The sequence below is a fragment of the Schistocerca nitens genome, unplaced genomic scaffold (assembly GCF_023898315.1).
Source record: "Schistocerca nitens isolate TAMUIC-IGC-003100 unplaced genomic scaffold, iqSchNite1.1 HiC_scaffold_468, whole genome shotgun sequence".
Classification (NCBI taxonomy): domain Eukaryota; kingdom Metazoa; phylum Arthropoda; class Insecta; order Orthoptera; family Acrididae; genus Schistocerca; species Schistocerca nitens.
Window position 1 is genome coordinate 7509602 of NW_026046001.1, and position 22971 is coordinate 7532572.

The window sequence follows — 22971 nt, forward strand, 5'->3', positions numbered from 1 at the left end:
GAAAAGTACCGATATATCGATAAGTATCGATATATCGTTAAGTATCGATAAGTATCGATATATCGATATGTATCGATATTTCGATAAGTATCGATATATCGATAAGTATCGATATATCGATAAGAATCGATATGTCGATAAGTATCGATATATCGATAAGTATCGATATATCGAAAAGTATCGATATATCGAAAAGTATCGATATATCGTAAAGAATCGATATATCGAAAAGTACCGATATATCGAAAAGTACCGAAAAGATATCGAAAAGTACCGAAAAGATATCGAAAAGTACCGAAAAGATATCCAAAAGTACCGAAAAGATATCGAAAAGTACCGAAAAGATATCGAAAAGTACCGAAAAGATATCGAAAAGTACCGAAAAATTTTCGAAAAGTATCGAAAAGATATCGATAAGTATCGAAAAGATATCGATAAGTATTTATATATAATGGAAAGTATCTATATATAATAAAAAGTATCGATATATAATGAAAAGTATCGATATATAATGAAAAGTATCGAAAAGATATCGAAAAGTATCGAAAAGATATCGAAAAGTATCGATATATCGATAAGTATCGATATATCGATAAGTATCGACATATCGATAAGTATCGATATATCGATAAGTATCGACATATCGATAAGTATCGATATATCGATAAGTATCGATGTATCGAAAAGAAGCGTCTGCGCAGAAGCGGCTGCGCAGAAGCGGCTGCGCAGGAGCGGCTGCGCAGGAGCGGCTGCGCAGGAGCGGCTGCGCAGGAGCGGCTGCGCAGGAGCGGCTGCGCAGGAGCGGCTGCGCAGGAGCGTCTGCGCAGGAGCGGCTGCGCAGGAGCGGCTGCGCAGGAGCGGCTGCGCAGGAGCGGCTGCGCAGGAGCGGCTGCGCAGGAGCGGCTGCGCAGGAGCGGCTGCGCAGGAGCGGCTGCGCAGGAGCGGCTGCGCAGGAGCGGCTGCGCAGAAGCGGCTGCGCACAAACGGCTGCGCACAAACGGCTGCGCACAAACGGCTGCGCACAAACGGCTGCGCACAAACGGCTGCGCACAAACGGCTGCGCAGAAACGGCTGCGCAGGAACGGCTGCGCAGGAACGGCTGCGCAGGAACGGCTGCGCAGGAACGGCTGCGCAGGAACGGCTGCGCAGGAACGGCTGCGCATGAACAGCTGCGCCGAAACGGCTGCGCCGAAACGGCTGCGCCGAAACGGCTGCGCCGAAACAGCTGCGCCGAAACGGCTGCGCCGAAACAGCTGCGCAGAAACAGCTGCGCCGAAACAGCTGCGCAGAAACAGCTGCGCCGAAACAGCTGCGCCGAAACAGCTGCGCAGAAACAGTTGCGCCGAAACAGCTGCGCCTAAACAGCTGCGCAGAAACAGCTAGGCAGAAACGGCTGCGCAGAAGCGGCTGCGCAGCAGCGGCTGCGCAGAAGCGGCTGCGCAGAAACGTCTGCGCCGAAACGTCTGCGCCGAAACGGCTGCGCCGAAACGGCTGCGCCGAAACGGCTGCGCCGAAACGGCTGCGCCGAAACGGCTGCGCCGAAACGGCTGCGCAGGAACAGCTGCGCAGAAACAGCTGCGCAGAAACAGCTAGGCAGAAACAGCTGCGCAGAAACAGCTGCGCAGAAACAGCTGCGCAGAAGCAGCTTCGCAGAAGCAGCTTCGCAGAAGCAGCTGCGCAGAAGCAGCTGCGCAGAAGCAGCTGCGCAGAAGCAGCTGCGCAGGAACAGCTGCGCAGGAACAGCTGCGCAGAAGCGGCTGCGCAGGAACGGCTGCGCAGGAACGGCTGCGCAGGAACGGCTGCGCAGGAACGGCTGCGCAGGAACGGCTGCGCAGGAACGGCTGCGCAGGAACGGCTGCGCAGAAACGGCTGCGCAGAAACGGCTGCGCAGAAACGGCTGCGCAGAAACGGCTGCGCCGAAACGGCTGCGCAGAAACGGCTGCGCCGAAACGGCTGCGCCGAAACGGCTGCGCAGAAACGGCTGCGCCGAAACGGCTGCGCCGAAACGGCTGCGCAGAAACGGCTGCGCCGAAACGGCTGCGCCGAAACGGCTGCGCAGAAACGGCTGCGCCGAAACGGCTGCGCCGAAACGGCTGCGCCGAAACGGCTGCGCCGAAACGGCTGCGCCGAAACGGCTGCGCAGAAACGGCTGCGCCGAAACGGCTGCGCAGGAACGGCTGCGCAGAAACAGCTAGGCAGAAACGGCTGCGCAGAAACGGCTGCGCAGAAACGGCTGCGCAGAAACAGCTGCGCAGAAGCAGCTGCGCAGAAACAGCTGCGCAGAAGCAGCTGCGCAGAAGCAGCTGCGCAGAAGCAGCTGCGCAGAAGCAGCTGCGCAGGAACTGCTGCGCAGGAACGGCTGCGCAGGAACGGCTGCGCAGGAACGGCTGCGCAGGAACGGCTGCGCAGGAACGGCTGCGCAGGAACGGCTGCGCAGGAACGGCTGCGCAGGAACGGCTGCGCAGGAACGGCTGCGCAGGAACGGCTGCGCAGCAACGGCTGCGCAGCAACGGCTGCGCAGCAACGGCTGCGCAGCAACGGCTGCGCAGCAACGGCTGCGCAGGAACGGCTGCGCAGGAACGGCTGCGCAGGAACGGCTGCGCAGGAACGGCTGCGCAGAAACGTCTGAGCAGAAACGGCTGCGCAGAAGCGGCTGCGCAGAAGCGGCTGCGCAGAAGCGTCTGCGCAGAAGCGTCTGCGCAGAAGCGGCTGCGCAGAAGCGGCTGCGCAGAAGCGGCTGCGCAGAAGCGGCTGCGCAGAAGCGGCTGCGCAGAAGCGGCTGCGCAGAAGCGGCTGCGCAGATGCGGCTGCGCAGAAGCGGCTGCGCAGAAGCGGCTGCGCAGAAGCGGCTGCGCAGAAGCGGCTGCGCAGAAGCGGCTGCGCAGAAGCGGCTGCGCAGAAGCGGCTGCGCAGAAGCGGCTGCGCAGAAGCGGCTGCGCAGAAACGGCTGCGCAGAAACGGCTGCGCACAAACGGCTGCGCACAAACGGCTGCGCACAAACGGCTGCGCACAAACGGCTGCGCACAAACGGCTGCGCACAAACGGCGGCGCAGAAACGGCTGCGCAGGAACGGCTGCGCAGGAACGGCTGCGCAGGAACGGCTGCGCAGGAACGGCTGCGCAGGAACGGCTGCGCAGGAACGGCTGCGCATGAACGGCTGCGCCGAAACGGCTGCGCCGAAACGGCTGCGCCGAAACGGCTGCGCCGAAACGGCTGCGCAGGAACAGCTGCGCAGAAACGGCTGCGCAGAAACAGCTAGGCAGAAACAGCTGCGCAGAAACAGCTGCGCAGAAACAGCTGCGCAGAAGCAGCTGCGCAGAAGCAGCTGCGCAGAAGCAGCTGCGCAGAAGCAGCTGCGCAGAAGCAGCTGCGCAGGAACAGCTGCGCAGGAACAGCTGCGCAGAAGCAGCTGCGCAGGAACAGCTGCGCAGAAGCGGCTGCGCAGGAACGGCTGCGCAGGAACGGCTGCGCAGGAACGGCTGCGCAGGAACGGCTGCGCAGGAACGGCTGCGCAGGAACGGCTGCGCAGGAACGGCTGCGCAGAAACGGCTGCGCAGAAACGGCTGCGCCGAAACGGCTGCGCAGAAACGGCTGCGCCGAAACGGCTGCGCCGAAACGGCTGCGCCGAAACGGCTGCGCCGAAACGGCTGCGCCGAAACGGCTGCGCAGAAACGGCTGCGCCGAAACGGCTGCGCCGAAACGGCTGCGCCGAAACGGCTGCGCAGAAACGGCTGCGCAGGAACGGCTGCGCAGGAACGGCTGCGCAGAAACAGCTAGGCAGAAACAGCTGCGCAGAAACAGCTGCGCAGAAGCAGCTGCGCAGAAGCAGCTGCGCAGAAACAGCTGCGCAGAAGCAGCTGCGCAGAAGCAGCTGCGCAGAAGCAGCTGCGCAGAAGCAGCTGCGCAGAAGCAGCTGCGCAGGAACTGCTGCGCAGGAACGGCTGCGCAGGAACGGCTGCGCAGGAACGGCTGCGCAGGAACGGCTGCGCAGGAACGGCTGCGCAGGAACGGCTGCGCAGGAACGGCTGCGCAGGAACGGCTGCGCAGCAACGGCTGCGCAGGAACGGCTGCGCAGGAACGGCTGCGCAGGAACGGCTGTGCAGAAACGTCTGAGCAGAAACGGCTGCGCAGAAGCGTCTGCGCAGAAGCGTCTGCGCAGAAGCGTCTGCGCAGAAGCGTCTGCGCAGAAGCGTCTGCGCAGAAGCGTCTGCGCAGAAGCGTCTGCGCAGAAGCGTCTGCGCAGAAGCGGCTGCGCAGAAGCGGCTGCGCAGAAGCGGCTGCGCACAAACGGCTGCGCACAAACGGCGGCGCACAAACGGCTGCGCAGGAACGGCTGCGCAGGAACGGCTGCGCAGGAACGGCTGCGCAGGAACGGCTGCGCAGGAACGGCTGCGCATGAACGGCTGCGCCGAAACAGCTGCGCCGAAACAGCTGCGCCGAAACAGCTGCGCCGAAACAGTTGCGCCTAAACAGCTGCGCAGAAACAGCTAGGCAGAAACGGCTGCGCAGAAGCGGCTGCGCAGAAGCGGCTGCGCAGAAGCGGCTGCGCAGAAGCGGCTGCGCAGGAACGGCTGCGCAGGAACGGCTGCGCAGGAACGGCTGCGCAGGAACGGCTGCGCAGGAACGGCTGCGCAGGAACGGCTGCGCAGGAACGGCTGCGCAGAAGCGGCTGCGCAGAAGCGGCTGCGCAGAAGCGGCTGCGCAGAAGCGGCTGCGCAGAAGCGGCTGCGCAGAAGCGGCTGCGCAGAAGCGGCTGCGCAGAAGCGGCTGCGCAGAAGCGGCTGCGCAGAAGCGGCTGCGCAGAAGCGGCTGCGCAGAAGCGGCTGCGCAGAAGCGGCTGCGCAGAAGCGGCTGCGCAGAAGCGGCTGCGCAGAAGCGGCTGCGCAGAAGCGGCTGCGCAGAAGCGGCTGCGCAGAAGCGGCTGCGCAGAAGCGGCTGCGCAGAAGCGGCTGCGCAGAAGCGGCTGCGCAGAAGCGGCTGCGCAGAAGCGGCTGCGCAGGAACGGCTGCGCAGGAACGGCTGCGCAGGAACGGCTGCGCAGGAACGGCTGCGCAGGAACGGCTGCGCAGGAACGGCTGCGCAGGAACGGCTGCGCAGGAACGGCTGCGCAGGAACGGCTGCGCAGGAACGGCTGCGCAGGAACGGCTGCGCAGGAACGGCTGCGCAGGAACGGCTGCGCAGGAACGGCTGCGCAGTAACGGCTGCGCAGGAACGGCTGCGCAGGAACGGCAGCGCAGGAACGGCTGCGCAGGAACGGCTGCGCAGGAACGGCTGCGCAGGAACGGCTGCGCAGGAACGGCTGCGCAGAAACGGCTGCGCAGAAACGGCTGCGCAGAAGCGGCTGCGCAGAAGCGGCTGCGCAGAAGCGGCTGCGCAGAAGCGGCTGCGCAGGAACAGCTGCGCAGGAACAGCTGCGAAGAAGCGGCTGCGCAGAAGCGGCTGCGCAGGAACGGCTGCGCAGGAACGGCTGCGCAGGAACGGCTGCGCAGGAACGGCTGCGCAGGAACGGCTGCGCAGAAACGGCTGCGCCGAAACGGCTGCGCAGAAACGGCTGCGCAGAAACGGCTGCGCCGAAACGGCTGCGCCGAAACGGCTGCGCCGAAACGGCTGCGCCGAAACGGCTGCGCAGAAACGGCTGCGCCGAAACGGCTGCGCCGAAACGGCTGCGCCGAAAAGGCTGCGCCGAAACGGCTGCGCAGAAACGGCTGCGCCGAAACGGCTGCGCCGAAACGGCTGCGCCGAAACGGCTGCGCCGAAACGGCTGCGCCGAAACGGCTGCGCAGGAACAGCTGCGCAGGAACAGCTGCGCAGAAACAGCTGCGCAGAAACAGCTGCGCAGAAGCAGCTGCGCAGAAGCAGCTGCGCAGAAACAGCTGCGCAGAAACAGCTGCGCAGAAGCAGCTGCGCAGAAGCAGCTGCGCAGAAGCAGCTGCGCAGAAGCAGCTGCGCAGGAACTGCTGCGCAGGAACGGCTGCGCAGGAACGGCTGCGCAGGAACGGCTGCGCAGGAACGGCTGCGCAGGAACGGCTGCGCAGGAACGGCTGCGGAGGAACGGCTGCGCAGCAACGGCTGCGCAGCAACGGCTGCGCAGGAACGGCTGCGCAGGAACGGCTGCGCAGGAACGGCTGCGCAGGAACGGCTGCGCAGAAACGTCTGAGCAGAAGCGGCTGCGCAGAAGCGGCTGCGCAGAAGCGTCTGCGCAGAAGCGTCTGCGCAGAAGCGTCTGCGCAGAAGCGTCTGCGCAGAAGCGGCTGCGCAGAAGCGGCTGCGCAGATGCGGCTGCGCAGAAGCGGCTGCGCAGAAGCGGCTGCGCAGAAGCGGCTGCGCAGAAGCGGCTGCGCAGAAGCGGCTGCGCAGAAGCGGCTGCGCAGAAGCGGCTGCGCAGAAGCGGCTGCGCAGAAGCGGCTGCGCAGAAGCGGCTGCGCAGAAGCGGCTGCGCACAAACGGCTGCGCACAAACGGCTGCGCACAAACGGCTGCGCACAAACGGCTGCGCAGAAACGGCTGCGCACAAACGGCGGCGCAGGAACGGCGGCGCAGGAACGGCTGCGCAGGAACGGCTGCGCCGAAACGGCTGCGCCGAAACGGCTGCGCCGAAACGGCTGCGCCGAAACGGCTGCGCCGAAACGGCTGCGCCGAAACGGCTGCGCCGAAACGGCTGCGCAGAAACAGTTGCGCCTAAACAGCTGCGCAGAAACAGCTAGGCAGAAACGGCTGCGCAGAAGCGGCTGCGCAGAAGCGGCTGCGCAGGAACGGCTGCGCAGGAACGGCTGCGCAGGAACGGCTGCGCAGGAACGGCTGCGCAGAAGCGGCTGCGCAGAAGCGGCTGCGCAGAAGCGGCTGCGCAGAAACGGCTGCGCAGAAACGGCTGCGCAGAAACGGCTGCGCAGAAGCGGCTGCGCAGAAACGGCTGCGCAGAAGCGGCTGCGCAGAATCGGCTGCGCAGAATCGGCTGCGCAGAATCGGCTGCGCAGAAGCGGCTGCGCAGAAGCGGCTGCGCAGAAGCGGCTGCGCAGAAGCGGCTGCGCAGAAGCGGCTGCGCAGTAGCGGCTGCGCAGAAGCGGCTGCGCAGGAACGGCTGCGCAGGAACGGCTGCGCAGTAACGGCTGCGCAGTAACGGCTGCGCAGTAACGGCTGCGCAGTAACGGCTGCGCAGTAACGGCTGCGCAGTAACGGCTGCGCAGTAACGGCTGCGCAGTAACGGCTGCGCAGGAACGGCTGCGCAGGAACGGCTGCGCAGTAACGGCTGCGCAGTAACGGCTGCGCAGTAACGGCTGCGCAGGAACGGCTGCGCAGGAGCGGCTGCGCAGGAGCGGCTGCGCAGGAGCGGCTGCGCAGGAGCGGCTGCGCAGGAGCGGCTGCGCAGGAGCGGCTGCGCAGGAACGGCTGCGCAGGAACGGCTGCGCAGGAACGGCTGCGCAGAAGCGGCTGCGCAGAAGCGGCTGCGCAGAAGCGGCTGCGCAGAAGCGGCTGCGCAGAAACGGCTGCGCAGAAACGGCTGCGCAGAAACGGCTGCGCAGGAGCGGCTGCGCAGGAGCGGCTGCGCAGGAGCGGCTGCGCAGGAGCGGCTGCGCAGGAACGGCTGCGCAGGAACGGCTGCGCAGGAACGGCTGCGCAGGAACGGCTGCGCAGGAACGGCTGCGCAGGAACGGCTGCGCAGGAACGGCTGCGCAGTAACGGCTGCGCAGGAACGGCTGCGCAGGAACGGCTGCGCAGGAACGGCTGCGCAGAAGCGGGTGCGCAGAAGCGGGTGCGCAGAAGCGGGTGCGCAGAAGCGGGTGCGCAGAAGCGGGTGCGCAGAAGCGGGTGCGCAGAAGCGGGTGCGCAGAAGCGGGTGCGCAGAAGCGGGTGCGCAGAAGCGGGTGCGCAGAAGCGGGTGCGCAGAAGCGGGTGCGCAGAAGCGGGTGCGCAGAAGCGGGTGCGCAGAAGCGGGTGCGCAGAAGCGGGTGCGCAGAAGCGGCTGCGCAGAAGCGGCTGCGCAGAAGCGGCTGCGCAGAAGCGGCTGCGCAGAAGCGGCTGCGCAGAAGCGGCTGCGCAGAAGCGGCTGCGCAGAAGCGGCTGCGCAGGAACGGCTGCGCAGGAACGGCTGCGCAGGAACGGCTGCGCAGGAACGGCTGCGCAGGAACGGCTGCGCAGGAACGGCTGCGCAGGAACGGCTGCGCAGGAACGGCTGCGCAGGAACGGCTGCGCAGGAACGGCTGCGCAGGAACGGCTGCGCAGGAACGGCTGCGCAGGAACGGCTGCGCAGGAACGGCTGCGCAGGAACGGCTGCGCAGGAACGGCTGCGCAGGAACGGCTGCGCAGGAACGGCAGCGCAGGAACGGCTGCGCAGGAACGGCTGCGCAGGAACGGCTGCGCAGAAACGGCTGCGCAGAAACGGCTGCGCAGAAACGGCTGCGCAGAAGCGGCTGCGCAGAAGCGGCTGCGCAGAAGCGGCTGCGCAGGAACAGCTGCGCAGGAACAGCTGCGCAGAAGCGGCTGCGCAGAAGCGGCTGCGCAGGAACGGCTGCGCAGGAACGGCTGCGCAGGAACGGCTGCGCAGGAACGGCTGCACAGGAACGGCTGCGCAGGAACGGCTGCGCAGGAACGGCTGCGCAGGAACGGCTGCGCAGGAACGGCTGCGCAGAAACGGCTGCGCAGAAACGGCTGCGCCGAAACGGCTGCGCAGAAACGGCTGCGCAGAAACGGCTGCGCCGAAACGGCTGCGCCGAAACGGCTGCGCCGAAACGGCTGCGCCGAAACGGCTGCGCCGAAACGGCTGCGCAGAAACGGCTGCGCCGAAACGGCTGCGCCGAAACGGCTGCGCCGAAACGGCTGCGCAGAAACGGCTGCGCCGAAACGGCTGCGCCGAAACGGCTGCGCAGAAACGGCTGCGCCGAAACGGCTGCGCCGAAACGGCTGCGCCGAAACGGCTGCGCCGAAACGGCTGCGCCGAAACGGCTGCGCAGAAACGGCTGCGCCGAAACGGCTGCGCAGGAACGGCTGCGCAGGAACGGCTGCGCAGAAACGGCTGCGCAGAAACAGCTGCGCAGAAGCAGCTGCGCAGAAGCAGCTGCGCAGAAACAGCTGCGCAGAAACAGCTGCGCAGAAGCAGCTGCGCAGAAGCAGCTGCGCAGAAGCAGCTGCGCAGGAACTGCTGCGCAGGAACGGCTGCGCAGGAACGGCTGCGCAGGAACGGCTGCGCAGGAACGGCTGCGCAGGACGGCTGCGCAGCAACGGCTGCGCAGCAACGGCTGCGCAGCAACGGCTGCGCAGGAACGGCTGCGCAGGAACGGCTGCGCAGGAACTGCTGCGCAGGAACGGCTGCGCGGAAACGTCTGAGCGGAAGCGGCTGCGCGGGAGCGGCTGCGCGGGAGCGGCTGCGCGGGAGCGGCTGCGCGGGAGCGGCTGCGCGGGAGCGGCTGCGCGGGAGCGGCTGCGCGGGAGCGGCTGCGCGGGAGCGGCTGCGCGGGAGCGGCTGCGCGGGAGCGGCTGCGCGGGAGCGGCTGCGCGGGAGCGGCTGCGCGGGAGCGGCTGCGCGGGAGCGGCTGCGCGGGAGCGGCTGCGCGGGAGCGGCTGCGCGGGAGCGGCTGCGCGGGAGCGGCTGCGCGGGAGCGGCTGCGCGGGAGCGGCTGCGCGGGAGCGGCTGCGCGGGAGCGGCTGCGCGGGAGCGGCTGCGCGGGAACGGCTGCGCGGGAACGGCTGCGCGGGAGCGGCTGCGCGGGAACGGCTGCGCGGGAACGGCTGCGCGGGAACGGCTGCGCGGGAACGGCTGCGCGGGAACGGCTGCGCGGTAACGGCTGCGCGGTAACGGCTGCGCGGTAACGGCTGCGCGGTAACGGCTGCGCGGTAACGGCTGCGCGGTAACGGCTGCGCGGGAACGGCTGCGCGGGAACGGCTGCGCGGGAACGGCTGCGCGGGAACGGCTGCGCGGTAACGGCTGCGCAGGAACGGCTGCGCAGGAACGGCTGCGCAGGAACGGCTGCGCAGGAACGGCTGCGCGGAAGCGGCTGCGCGGAAGCGGCTGCGCGGAAGCGGCTGCGCGGAAGCGGCTGCGCGGAAGCGGCTGCGCGGAAGCGGCTGCGCGGAAGCGGCTGCGCGGAAGCGGCTGCGCGGAAGCGGCTGCGCAGTAACGGCTGCGCAGTAACGGCTGCGCAGTAACGGCTGCGCAGTAAGGGCTGCGCAGGAACGGCTGCGCAGGAACGGCTGCGCAGGAACTGCTGCGCAGGAACTGCTGCGCAGGAACTGCTGCGCAGGAACGGCTGCGCAGGAACGGCTGCGCAGGAACGGCTGCGCAGGAACGGCTGCGCAGGAACGGCTGCGCAGGAACGGCTGCGCAGGAACGGCTGCGCAGTAACGGCTGCGCAGTAACGGCTGCGCAGTAACGGCTGCGCAGTAACGGCTGCGCAGTAACGGCTGCGCAGGAACGGCTGCGCAGGAACGGCTGCGCAGAAGCGGCTGCGCAGAAGCGGCTGCGCAGAAGCGTCTGCGCAGAAGCGGCTGCGCAGAAGCGGCTGCGCAGAAGCGGCTGCGCAGAAGCGGCTGCGCAGAAGCGGCTGCGCAGAAGCGGCTGCGCAGAAGCGGCTGCGCAGAAGCGGCTGCGCAGAAGCGGCTGCGCAGAAGCGGCTGCGCAGGAACGGCTGCGCAGGAACGGCTGCGCAGGAACGGCTGCGCAGGTACGGCTGCGCAGGAACGGCTGCGCAGTAACGGCTGCGCAGTAACGGCTGCGCAGTAACGGCTGCGCAGTAACGGCTGCGCAGTAACGGCTGCGCAGGAACGGCTGCGCAGGAACGGCTGCGCAGGAACGGCTGCGCAGGAACGGCTGCGCAGGAACGGCTGCGCAGGAACGGCTGCGCAGGAACGGCTGCGCAGGAACGGCTGCGCAGGAACGGCTGCGCAGAAGCGGCTGCGCAGAAGCGGCTGCGCAGAAGCGGCTGCGCAGGAACGGCTGCGCAGGAACGGCTGCGCAGGAACGGCTGCGCAGGAACGGCTGCGCAGTAACGGCTGCGCAGGAACGGCTGCGCAGGAACGGCTGCGCAGGAACGGCTGCGCAGGAACGGCTGCGCAGGAACGGCTGCGCAGGAACGGCTGCGCAGGAACGGCTGCGCCGAAACGGCTGCGCCGAAACGGCTGCGCCGAAACGGCTGCGCCGAAACGGCTGCGCAGAAACGGCTGCGCCGAAACGGCTGCGCCGAAACGGCTGCGCCGAAACGGCTGCGCCGAAACGGCTGCGCAGAAACGGCTGCGCCGAAACGGCTGCGCCGAAACGGCTGCGCCGAAACGGCTGCGCCGAAACGGCTGCGCAGAAACGGCTGCGCAGGAACAGCTGCGCAGGAACAGCTGCGCAGGAACAGCTGCGCAGAAACAGCTGCGCAGAAGCAGCTGCGCAGAAGCAGCTGCGCAGAAACAGCTGCGCAGAAACAGCTGCGCAGAAGCAGCTGCGCAGAAGCAGCTGCGCAGAAGCAGCTGCGCAGGAACTGCTGCGCAGGAACGGCTGCGCAGGAACGGCTGCGCAGGAACGGCTGCGCAGGAACGGCTGCGCAGGAACGGCTGCGCGGTAACGGCTGCGCGGTAACGGCTGCGCGGTAACGGCTGCGCGGTAACGGCTGCGCGGTAACGGCTGCGCAGTAACGGCTGCGCAGTAACTGCTGCGCAGTAACGGCTGCGCAGGAACGGCTGCGCAGGAACGGCTGCGCAGGAACGGCTGCGCAGGAACGGCTGCGCAGGAACGGCTGCGCAGGAACGGCTGCGCAGGAACGGCTGCGCAGGAACGGCTGCGCAGGAACGGCTGCGCAGGAGCGGCTGCGCAGGAGCGGCTGCGCAGGAGCGGCTGCGCAGGAACGGCTGCGCAGGAACGGCTGCGCAGGAACGGCTGCGCAGGAACGGCTGCGCAGGAACGGCTGCGCAGGAACGGCTGCGCAGGAACGGCTGCGCAGGAACGGCTGCGCAGGAACGGCTGCGCAGGAACGGCTGCGCAGGAACGGCTGCGCAGGAACGGCTGCGCAGGAACGGCTGCGCAGTAACGGCTGCGCAGTAACGGCTGCGCAGTAACGGCTGCGCAGGAACGGCTGCGCAGGAACGGCTGCGCAGGAACGGCTGCGCAGGAACGGCTGCGCAGTAACGGCTGCGCAGTAACGGCTGCGCAGTAACGGCTGCGCAGTAACGGCTGCGCAGTAACGGCTGCGCAGTAACGGCTGCGCAGTAACGGCTGCGCAGTAACGGCTGCGCAGTAACGGCTGCGCAGTAACGGCTGCGCAGGAACGGCTGCGCAGGAACGGCTGCGCAGGAACGGCTGCGCGGAAGCGGCTGCGCGGAAGCGGCTGCGCGGAAGCGGCTGCGCGGAAGCGGCTGCGCGGAAGCGGCTGCGCGGAAGCGGCTGCGCGGAAGCGGCTGCGCGGAAGCGGCTGCGCGGAAGCGGCTGCGCGGAAGCGGCTGCGCGGAAGCGGCTGCGCAGGAACGGCTGCGCAGGAACGGCTGCGCAGGAACGGCTGCGCAGGAACGGCTGCGCAGGAACGGCTGCGCAGGAACGGCTGCGCAGGAACGGCTGCGCAGGAACGGCTGCGCAGTAACGGCTGCGCAGTAACGGCTGCGCAGTAACGGCTGCGCAGTAACGGCTGCGCAGTAACGGCTGCGCAGGAACGGCTGCGCAGGAACGGCTGCGCAGGAACGGCTGCGCAGGAACGGCTGCGCAGGAACGGCTGCGCAGGAACGGCTGCGCAGGAACGGCTGCGCAGTAACGGCTGCGCAGTAACGGCTGCGCAGTAACGGCTGCGCAGGAACGGCTGCGCAGGAACGGCTGCGCAGGAACGGCTGCGCAGGAACGGCTGCGCAGGAACGGCTGCGCAGGAACGGCTGCGCAGGAACGGCTGCGCAGGAACGGCTGCGCAGGAACGGCTGCGCAGAAGCGTCTGAGCAGAAGCGTCTGCGCAGAAGCGTCTGCGCAGAAGCGTCTGCGCAGAAGCGTCTGCGCAGAAGCGTCTGCGCAGAAGCGTCTGCGCAGAAGCGTCTGCGCAGAAGCGTCTGCGCAGAAGCGTCTGCGCAGAAGCGTCTGCGCAGAAGCGTCTGCGCAAAGCGGCTGCGCAGAAGCGGCTGCGCAGAAACGGCTGCGCATAAACGGCTGCGCATAAACGGCTGCGCAGAAACGGCTGCGCAGAAACGGCTGCGCACAAACGGCTGCGCACAAACGGCTGCGCACAAACGGCGGCGCAGAAACGGCTGCGCAGGAACGGCTGCGCAGGAACGGCTGCGCAGGAACGGCTGCGCCGAAACGGCTGCGCCGAAACGGCTGCGCCGAAACGGCTGCGCCGAAACGGCTGCGCCGAAACGGCTGCGCCGAAACGGCTGCGCAGAAACGGCTGCGCCGAAACGGCTGCGCAGAAACAGCTAGGCAGAAACGGCTGCGCAGAAGCGGCTGCGCAGAAGCGGCTGCGCAGAAGCGGCTGCGCAGAAACGGCTGCGCAGAAGCGGCTGCGCAGAAGCGGCTGCGCAGAAGCGGCTGCGCAGGAACGGCTGCGCAGGAACGGCTGCGCAGGAACGGCTGCGCAGGAACGGCTGCGCAGGAACGGCTGCGCAGGAACGGCTGCGCAGGAACGGCTGCGCAGGAACGGCTGCGCAGGAACGGCTGCGCAGGAACGGCTGCGCAGGAACGGCTGCGCAGGAACGGCTGCGCAGGAACGGCTGCGCAGCAACGGCTGCGCAGTAACGGCTGCGCAGGAACGGCTGCGCAGGAACGGCTGCGCAGGAACGGCTGCGCAGGAACGGCTGCGCAGAAGCGGCTGCGCAGAAGCGGCTGCGCAGAAGCGGCTGCGCAGAAGCGGCTGCGCAGAAACGGCTGCGCAGAAGCGGCTGCGCAGAAGCGGCTGCGCAGAAGCGGCTGCGCAGAAGCGGCTGCGCAGAAGCTGCTGCGCAGAAGCGGCTGCGCAGAAGCGGCTGCGCAGAAGCGGCTGCGCAGAAGCGGCTGCGCAGAAGCGGCTGCGCAGAAGCGGCTGCGCAGAAGCGGCTGCGCAGAAGCGGCTGCGCAGAAGCGGCTGCGCAGAAGCGGCTGCGCAGAAGCGGCTGCGCAGAAGCGGCTGCGCAGAAGCGGCTGCGCAGAAGCGGCTGCGCAGAAGCGGCTGCGCCGAAACGGCTGCGCCGAAACGGCTGCGCCGAAACGGCTGCGCCGAAACGGCTGCGCAGAAACGGCTGCGCCGAAACGGCTGCGCCGAAACGGCTGCGCCGAAACGGCTGCGCAGGAACAGCTGCGCAGGAACAGCTGCGCAGAAACAGCTGCGCAGAAACAGCTAGGCAGAAACAGCTGCGCAGAAACAGCTGCGCAGAAACAGCTGCGCAGAAGCAGCTGCGCAGAAGCAGCTGCGCAGAAGCAGCTGCGCAGAAGCAGCTGCCCAGAAACAGCTAGGCAGAAACGGCTGCGCAGAAGCGGCTGTGCAGAAGCGGCTGCGCAGAAGCGGCTGCGCAGAAACGGCTGCGCAGAAGCGGCTGCGCAGAAGCGGCTGCGCAGAAGCGGCTGCGGAGAAGCGGCTGCGCAGAAGCGGCTGCGCAGGAACGGCTGCGCAGGAACGGCTGCGCAGGAACGGCTGCGCAGGAACGGCTGCGCAGGAACGGCTGCGCAGGAACGGCTGCGCAGCAACGGCTGCGCAGGAACGGCTGCGCAGGAACGGCTGCGCAGGAACGGCTGCGCAGGAACGGCTGCGCAGGAACGGCTGCGCAGGAACGGCTGCGCAGGAACGGCTGCGCAGGAACGGCTGCGCAGAAACGGCTGCGCAGAAACGGCTGCGCAGAAGCGGCTGCGCAGAAGCGGCTGCGCAGAAACGGCTGCGCAGAAGCGGCTGCGCAGAAGCGGCTGCGCAGAAGCGGCTGCGCAGAAGCGGCTGCGCAGAAGCGGCTGCGCAGAAGCGGCTGCGCAGAAGCGTCTGCGCAGAAGCGGCTGCGCAGAAGCGGCTGCGCAGAAGCGGCTGCGCAGAAGCGGCTGCGCAGAAGCGGCTGCGCAGAAGCGGCTGCGCAGAAGCGGCTGCGCAGAAGCGGCTGCGCAGAAGAGGCTGCGCAGAAGCGGCTGCGCAGAAGCGGCTGCGCAGAAGCGGCTGCGCAGAAGCGGCTGCGCAGAAGCGGCTGCGCAGAAGCGGCTGCGCAGAAGCGGCTGCGCAGAAGCGGCTGCGCAGAAGCGGCTGCGCAGAAGCGGCTGCGCAGAAGCGGCTGCGCAGAAGCGGCTGCGCAGAAGCGGCTGCGCAGAAGCGGCTGCGCAGAAGCGGCTGCGCAGAAGCGGCTGCGCAGAAGCGGCTGCGCAGAAGCGGCTGCTCAGAAACGGCTGCGCAGAAACGGCTGCGCAGAAACGGCTGCGCATAAACGGCTGCGCATAAACGGCTGCGCATAAACGGCTGCGCAGAAACGGCTGCGCAGAAACGGCTGCGCAGAAACGGCTGCGCAGAAACGGCTGCGCATGAACGGCTGCGCAGGAACGGCTGCGCAGGAACGGCTGCGCAGGAACGGCTGCGCAGGAACGGCTGCGCAGGAACGGCTGCGCAGGAACGGCTGCGCAGGAACGGCTGCGCAGGAACGGCTGCGCAGGAACGGCTGCGCAGGAACGGCTGCGCAGTAACGGCTGCGCAGTAACGGCTGCGCAGGAACGGCTGCGCAGGAACGGCTGCGCAGGAACGGCTGCGCAGGAACGGCTGCGCAGGAACGGCTGCGCAGAAGCGGCTGCGCAGAAGCGGCTGCGCAGAAGCGGCTGCGCAGAAGCGGCTGCGCAGAAGCGGCTGCGCAGAAGCGGCTGCGCAGAAGCGGCTGCGCAGAAGCGGCTGCACAGAAGCGGCTGCGCAGAAGCGGCTGCGCAGAAGCGGCTGCGCAGAAGCGGCTGCGCAGAAGCGGCTGCGCAGAAACGGCTGCGCAGAAACGGCTGCGCAGAAACGGCTGCGCAGAAACGGCTGCGCAGAAACGGCTAGGCAGAAACGGCTGCGCAGAAACGGCTGCGCAGAAACGGCTGCGCAGAAACGGCTGCGCAGAAACGGCTGCGCAGAAACGGCTGCGCAGAAACGGCTGCGCAGAAACGGCTAGGCAGAAACGGCTGCGCAGAAACGGCTGCGCAGAAACGGCTGCGCAGAAACGGCTGCGCAGAAACGGCTGCGCAGAAACGGCTGCGCAGAAACGGCTGCGCAGAAACGGCTGCGCAGAAACGGCTGCGCAGGAACGGCTGCGCAGGAACGGCTGCGCAGGAACGGCTGCGCAGGAACGGCTGCGCAGAAACGGCTGCGCAGGAACGGCTGCGCAGTAACGGCTGCGCAGGAACGGCTGCGCAGGAACGGCTGCGCAGGAACAGCTGCGCAGAAACAGCTGCGCAGGAACAGCTGCGCAGGAACAGCTGCGCAGGAACAGCTGCGCAGGAACTGCTGCGCAGGAACTGCTGCGCAGGAACGGCTGCGCAGGAACGGCTGCGCAGGAACGGCTGCGCAGGAACGGCTGCGCAGGAACGGCTGCGCAGGAACGGCTGCGCAGGAACGGCTGCGCAGGAACGGCTGCGCAGGAACGGCTGCGCAGGAACGGCTGCGCAGGAACGGCTGCGCAGGAACGGCTGCGCAGGAACGGCTGCGCAGGAACGGCTGCGCAGAAACGGCTGCGCAGAAACGGCTGCGCAGTAACGGCTGCGCAGGAACGGCTGCGCAGGAACGGCTGCGCAGGAACGGCTGCGCAGGAACGGCTGCGCAGGAACGGCTGCGCAGGAACGGCTGCGCAGGAACGGCTGCGCAGGAACGGCTGCGCAGCAACGGCTGCGCAGCAACGGCTGCGCAGGAACGGCTGCGCAGGAACGGCTGCGCAGGAACGGCTGCGCAGGAACGGCTGCGCAGGAACGGCTGCGCAGGAACGGCTGCGCAGGAACGGCTGCGCAGGAACGGCTGCGCAGGAACGGCTGCGCAGGAACGGCTGCGCAGGAACGGCTGCGCAGAAACGGCTGCGCAGAAACGGCTGCGCAGAAACGGCTGCGCAGTAACGGCTGCGCAGGAACGGCTGCGCAGAAACGGCTGCGCAGGAACGGCTGCGCAGGAACGGCTGCGCAGGAACGGCTGCGCAGGAACGGCTGCGCAGGAACGGCTGCGCAGCAACGGCTGCGCAGGAACGGCTGCGCAGGAACGGCTGCGCAGAAACGGCTGCGCAGAAACGGCTGCGCAGAAACGTCTGCGCAGAAGCGTCTGCGCAGAAGCGTCTGCGCAGAAGCGTCTGCGCAGAAGCGTCTGCGCAGAAGCGTCTGCGCAGAAGCGTCTGCGCAGAAGCGTCTGCGCAGAAGCGGCTGCGCAGAAGCGGCTGCGCAGAAGCGGCTGCGCAGAAGCGGCTGCGCAGAAGCGGCTGCGCAGAAGCGGCTGCGCAGAAGCGGCTGCGCAGAAGCGGCTGCGCAGAAGCGGCTGCGCAGAAACGGCTGCGCACAAACGGCTGCGCACAAACGGCTGCGCACAAACGGCTGCGCACAAACGGCTGCGCACAAACGGCTGCGCACAAACGGCTGCGCACAAACGGCTGCGCACAAACGGCGGCGCAGAAACGGCTGCGCAGGAACGGCTGCGCAGGAACGGCTGCGCAGGAACGGCTGCGCATGAACGGCTGCGCCGAAACGGCTGCGCCGAAACGGCTGCGCCGAAACAGCTTCGCCGAAACAGCTGCGCCGAAACAGCTGCGCCGAAACAGCTGCGCCGAAACAGCTGCGCAGAAACAGCTGCGCCGAAACAGCTGCGCCTAAACAGCTGCGCAGAAACAGCTAGGCAGAAACGGCTGCGCAGAAGCGGCTGCGCAGAAGCGGCTGCGCAGAAGCGGCTGCGCAGAAGCGGCTGCGCAGAAGCGGCTGCGCAGAAGCGGCTGCGCAGAAGCGGCTGCGCAGAAGCGGCTGCGCAGAAGCGGCTGCGCAGGAACGGCTGCGCAGGAACGGCTGCGCAGGAACGGCTGCGCAGGAACGGCTGCGCAGGAACGGCTGCGCAGGAACGGCTGCGCAGGAACGGCTGCGCAGGAACGGCTGCGCAGGAACGGCTGCGCAGCAACGGCTGCGCAGCAACGGCTGCGCAGCAACGGCTGCGCAGCAACGGCTGCGCAGCAACGGCTGCGCAGCAACGGCTGCGCAGCAACGGCTGCGCAGGAACGGCTGCGCAGGAACGGCTGCGCAGGAACGGCTGCGCAGGAACGGCTGCGCAGGAACGGCTGCGCAGTAACGGCTGCGCAGTAACGGCTGCGCAGTAACGGCTGCGCAGGAACGGCTGCGCAGGAACGGCTGCGCAGGAACGGCTGCGCAGGAACGGCTGCGCAGAAGCGGCTGCGCAGAAGCGGCTGCGCAGAAGCGGCTGCGCAGAAACGGCTGCGCAGAAGCGGCTGCGCAGAAGCGGCTGCGCAGAAGCGGCTGCGCAGAAGCGGCTGCGCAGCAGCGGCTGCGCAGCAGCGGCTGCGCAGAAGCGGCTGCGCAGAAGCGGCTGCGCAGAAGCTGCTGCGCAGAAGCTGCTGCGCAGAAGCGGCTGCGCAGAAGCGGCTGCGCAGAAGCGGCTGCGCAGAAGCGGCTGCGCAGAAGCGGCTGCGCAGAAGCGGCTGCGCAGAAGCGGCTGCGCAGAAGCGGCTGCGCAGAAGCGGCTGCGCAGAAGCGGCTGCGCAGAAGCGGCTGCGCAGAAGCGGCTGCGCAGAAGCGGCTGCGCAGAAGCGGCTGCGCAGAAGCGGCTGCGCAGAAGCGGCTGCGCAGAAGCGGCTGCGCAGAAGCGGCTGCGCAGAAGCGGCTGCGCCGAAACGGCTGCGCCGAAACGGCTGCGCCGAAACGGCTGCGCAGAAACGGCTGCGCCGAAACGGCTGCGCCGAAACGGCTGCGCAGAAACGGCTGCGCAGAAACGGCTGCGCAGAAACAGCTGCGCAGAAACAGCTGCGCAGAAACAGCTGCGCAGAAACAGCTGCGCAGAAACAGCTGCGCAGAAGCAGCTGCGCAGAAGCAGCTGCGCAGAAGCAGCTGCGCAGAAGCAGCTGCGCAGAAGCAGCTGCCCAGAAACAGCTAGGCAGAAACGGCTGCGCAGAAGCGGCTGCGCAGAAGCGGCTGCGCAGAAGCGGCTGCGCAGAAGCGGCTGCGCAGAAGCGGCTGCGCAGAAGCGGCTGCGCAGAAGCGGCTGCGCAGAAGCGGCTGCGCAGGAACGGCTGCGCAGGAACGGCTGCGCAGGAACGGCTGCGCAGGAACGGCTGCGCAGGAACGGCTGCGCAGGAACGGCTGCGCAGGAACGGCTGCGCAGAAACGGCTGCGCAGAAACGGCTGCGCAGAAGCGGCTGCGCAGAAACGGCTGCGCAGAAGCGGCTGCGCAGAAGCGGCTGCGCAGAAGCGGCTGCGCAGAAGCGGCTGCGCAGAAGCGGCTGCGCAGAAGCGGCTGCGCAGAAGCGGCTGCGCAGAAGCGGCTGCGCAGAAGCGGCTGCGCAGAAGCGGCTGCGCAGAAGCGGCTGCGCAGAAGCGGCTGCGCAGAAGCGGCTGCGCAGAAGCGGCTGCGCAGAAGCGGCTGCGCAGAAGCGGCTGCGCAGAAGCGGCTGCGCAGAAGCGGCTGCGCAGAAGCGGCTGCGCAGAAGCGGCTGCGCAGAAGCGGCTGCGCAGAAGCGGCTGCGCAGAAGCGGCTGCGCAGAAGCGGCTGCGCAGAAGCGGCTGCGCAGAAGCGGCTGCGCAGAAGCGGCTGCGCAGAAGCGGCTGCGCAGAAGCGGCTGCGCAGAAGCGGCTGCGCAGAAGCGGCTGCGCAGAAGCGGCTGCGCAGAAGCGGCTGCGCAGAAGCGGCTGCGCAGAAACGGCTGCGCAGAAACGGCTGCGCAGAAACGGCAGCGCCGAAACGGCTGCGACGAAACGGCTGCGCCGAAACGGCTGCGCCGAAACGGCTGCGCCGAAACGGCTGCGGCGAAACGGCTGCGCAGGAACGGCTGCGCAGAAACAGCTGCGCAGAAACAGCTAGGCAGAAACAGCTGCGCAGAAACAGCTGCGCAGAAACAGCTGCGCAGAAGCAGCTGCGCAGAAGCAGCTGCGCAGAAGCAGCTGCGCAGAAGCAGCTGCGCAGAAGCAGTTGCGCAGAAGCAGCTGCGCAGGAACAGCTGCGCAGAAGCAGCTGCGCAGAAGCAGCGCAGGAACAGCTGCGCAGGAACAGCTGCGCAGAAGCGGCTGCGCAGGAACGGCTGCGCAGGAACGGCTGCGCAGGAACGGCTGCGCAGGAACGGCTGCGCAGGAACGGCTGCGCATGAACGGCTGCGCAGGAACGGCTGCGCAGGAACGGCTGCGCCGAAACGGCTGCGCCGAAACGGCTGCGCCGAAACGGCTGCGCCGAAACGGCTGCGCAGAAACGGCTGCGCCGAAACGGCTGCGCCGAAACGGCTGCGCCGAAACGGCTGACCCGAAACGGCTGCGCAGAAACGGCTGCGCCGAAACGGCTGCGCCGAAACGGCTGCGCCGAAACGGCTGCGCCGAAACAGCTGCGCCGAAACAGCTGCGCAGAAACAGCTGCGCAGAAACAGCTAGGCAGAAACAGCTGCGCAGAAACAGCTGCGCAGAAACAGCTGCGCAGAAGCAGCTGCGCAGAAGCAGCTGCGCAGAAGCAGCTGCGCAGAAGCAGCTGCGCAGAAGCAGCTGCGCAGAAGCAGCTGCGCAGAAGCAGCTGCCCAGAAACAGCTAGGCAGAAACGGCTGCGCAGAAGCGGCTGCGCAGAAGCGGCTGCGCAGAAGCGGCTGCGCAGAAGCGGCTGCGCAGAAGCGGCTGCGCAGAAGCGGCTGCCCAGAAGCGGCTGCGCAGAAGCGGCTGCGCAGAAGCGGCTGCGCAGAAGCGGCTGCGCAGAAGCGGCTGCGCAGAAGCGGCTGCGCAGAAGCGGCTGCGCAGGAACGGCTGCGCAGGAACGGCTGCGCAGGAACGGCTGCGCAGGAACGGCTGCGCAGGAACGGCTGCGCAGGAGGAAACGGCTGCGCAGGAACGGCTGCGCAGGAAGCGGCTGCGCAGAAGCCGGCTGCGCAGAAGCGGCTGCGCAGAAGCGGCTGCGCAGAAGCGGCTGCGCAGAAGCGGCTGCGCAGAAGCGGCTGCGCAGAAGCGGCTGCGCAGAAGCGGCTGCGCAGAAGCGCTGCGCAGAAGCGGCTGCGCAGAAACGGCTGCGCCGAAACGGCTGCGCAGAAACGGCTGCGCCGAAACGGCTGCGCAGAAACGGCTGCGCCGAAAACGGCTGCGCCGAAACGGCTGCCGCCCGAAACGGCTGCGCAGGAACAGCTGCGCAAGAAACAGCTGCGCAGAAACAGCTGCGCAGAACAGCTAGGCAGAAACAGCTGCGCAGAAACAGCTGCGCAGAAACAGCTGCGCAGAAGCAGCTGCGCAGAAGCAGCTGCGCAGAAGCAGCTGCGCAGAAGCAGCTGCGCAGAAGCAGCTGCGCAGAAGCAGCTGCGCAGAAGCAGCTGCCCAGAAACAGCTAGGCAGAAACGGCTGCGCAGAAGCGGCTGCGCAGAAGCGGCTGCGCAGAAGCGGCTGCGCAGAAACGGCTGCGCAGAAGCGGCTGCGCAGAAGCGGCTGCGCAGAAACGGCTGCGCAGAAGCGGCTGCGCAGAAGCGGCTGCGCAGAAGCGGCTGCGCAGAAGCGGCCTGCGCAGGAACGGCTGCGCAGGAACGGCTGCGCAGGAACGGCTGCGCAGGAACGGCTGCGCAGGAACGGCTGCGCAGGAACGGCCTGCGCAGGAACGGCTGCGCAGGAACGGCTGCGCAGGAACGGCTGCGCAGGAACGGCTGCGCAGGAACGGCTGCGCAGCAACGGCTGCGCAGCAACGGCTGCGCAGGAACGGCTGCGCAGGAACGGCTGCGCAGGAACGGCTGCGCAGGGAACGGCTGCGCAGGAACGGCTGCGCAGAAACGGCTGCGCTGTAACGGCTGCGCAGTCAGACGGCTGCGCAGGAACGGCTGCGCAGAATCGGCTGCGCAGGAACGGCTGCGCAGGAACGGGCTGCGCAGAAACGGCTGCGCAGAAACGGCCTGCGCAGAAACGGCTGCGCAGAAACGGCTGCGCAGAAGCGGCTGCGCAGAACGGCTGCGCAGAAGCGGCTGCGCAGAAGCGGCTGCGCAGAAGCGGCTGCGCAGAAGCGGCTGCGCAGAAGCGGCTGCGCAGAAGCGGCTGCGCAGAAGCGGCTGCGCAGAAGCGGCTGCGCAGAAGCGGCTGCGCAGAAGCGGCTGCGCAGAAGCGGCTGCGCAGAAGCGGCTGCGCAGAAGCGGCCTGCGCAGAAGCGGCTGCGCAGAAGCGGCTGCGCAGAAGCGGCTGCGCAGAAGCGGCTGCGCAGAAGCGGCTGCGCAGAAGCGGCTGCGCAGAAGCGGGCTGCGCAGAAGAGGCTGCGCAGAAGCGGCTGCGCAGAAGCGGCTGCGCAGAAGCGGCTGCGCAGAAGCGGCTGCGCAGAAGCGGCTGCGCAGAAGCGGCTGCGCAGAAGCGGCTGCGCAGAAGCGGCTGCGCAGAAGCGGCTGCGCAGAAGCGGCTGCGCAGAAGCGGCTGCGCAGAAGCGGCTGCGCAGAAGCGGCCTGCGCAGAAGCGGCTGCGCAGAAGCGGCTGCCCAGAAACAGCTAGGCAGAAAAGGCTGCGCAGAAGCGGCTGCGCAGAAGCGGCTGCGCAGAAGCGGCTGCGGCAGAAACGGCTGCGCAGAAGCGGCTGCGCAGAAGCGGCTGCGCAGAAGCGGCTGCGCAGAAGCGGCTGCGCTGAAGCGGCTGCGCAGAAGCGGGCTGCGCAGAAGCGGCTGCGCAGAAACGGCTGCGCAGAAGCGGCTGCGCAGAAGCGGCTGCGCAGAAGCGGCTGGCTGCGCAGAAGCGGCTGCGCAGGAACGGCTGCGCAGGAACGGCTGCGCAGGAACGGCTGCGCAGGAACGGCTGCGCAGAAGCGGCCTGCGCAGAAGCGGCTGCGCAGAAGCGGCTGCTCAGAAACGGCTGCGCAGAAACGGCTGCGCAGAAACGGCTGCGCATAAACGGCTGCGCATAAACGGCTGCGCATAAACGGACTGCGCAGAAACGGCTGCGCAGAAAC

The 22971-nt window shown here is 67.9% G+C and overlaps 1 protein-coding gene across 1 annotated transcript; it reads left to right on the top strand.

Moving 5' to 3' along the window:
• The first annotated feature begins 674 nt into the window (after nt 1-674).
• LOC126232319 (uncharacterized) lies at nt 675-22912 on the top strand. Its single transcript, XM_049942599.1, has 15 exons — nt 675-1336; nt 1402-2167; nt 2214-4379; nt 4510-6670; nt 6722-7098; nt 7282-9771; nt 10403-10654; nt 10753-11535; nt 11649-12011; nt 13118-15325; nt 15428-15908; nt 16156-18156; nt 18200-20208; nt 20485-21846; nt 21950-22912. The coding sequence occupies exons 1-15, from the start codon at nt 675-677 to the stop codon at nt 22910-22912; spliced, it is 19044 nt and encodes a 6347-aa protein (XP_049798556.1).
• The last annotated feature ends 59 nt before the right edge of the window (nt 22913-22971 follow it).

Coding starts and splice junctions, on each gene's coding strand:
- LOC126232319 (XM_049942599.1), top strand. CDS start 675: ATGTATCGAAAAGAAGCGTCTGCGCAGAAGCGGCTGCGCAGAAGCGGC. Junction 7,099..7,281: donor TGCGCAGGAACGGCTGCGCA/GTAACGGCTGCG, acceptor ACGGCTGCGCAG/GAACGGCTGCGCAGGAGCGG. Junction 15,326..15,427: donor GGCTGCGCATAAACGGCTGC/GCATAAACGGCT, acceptor ACGGCTGCGCAG/GAACGGCTGCGCAGGAACGG.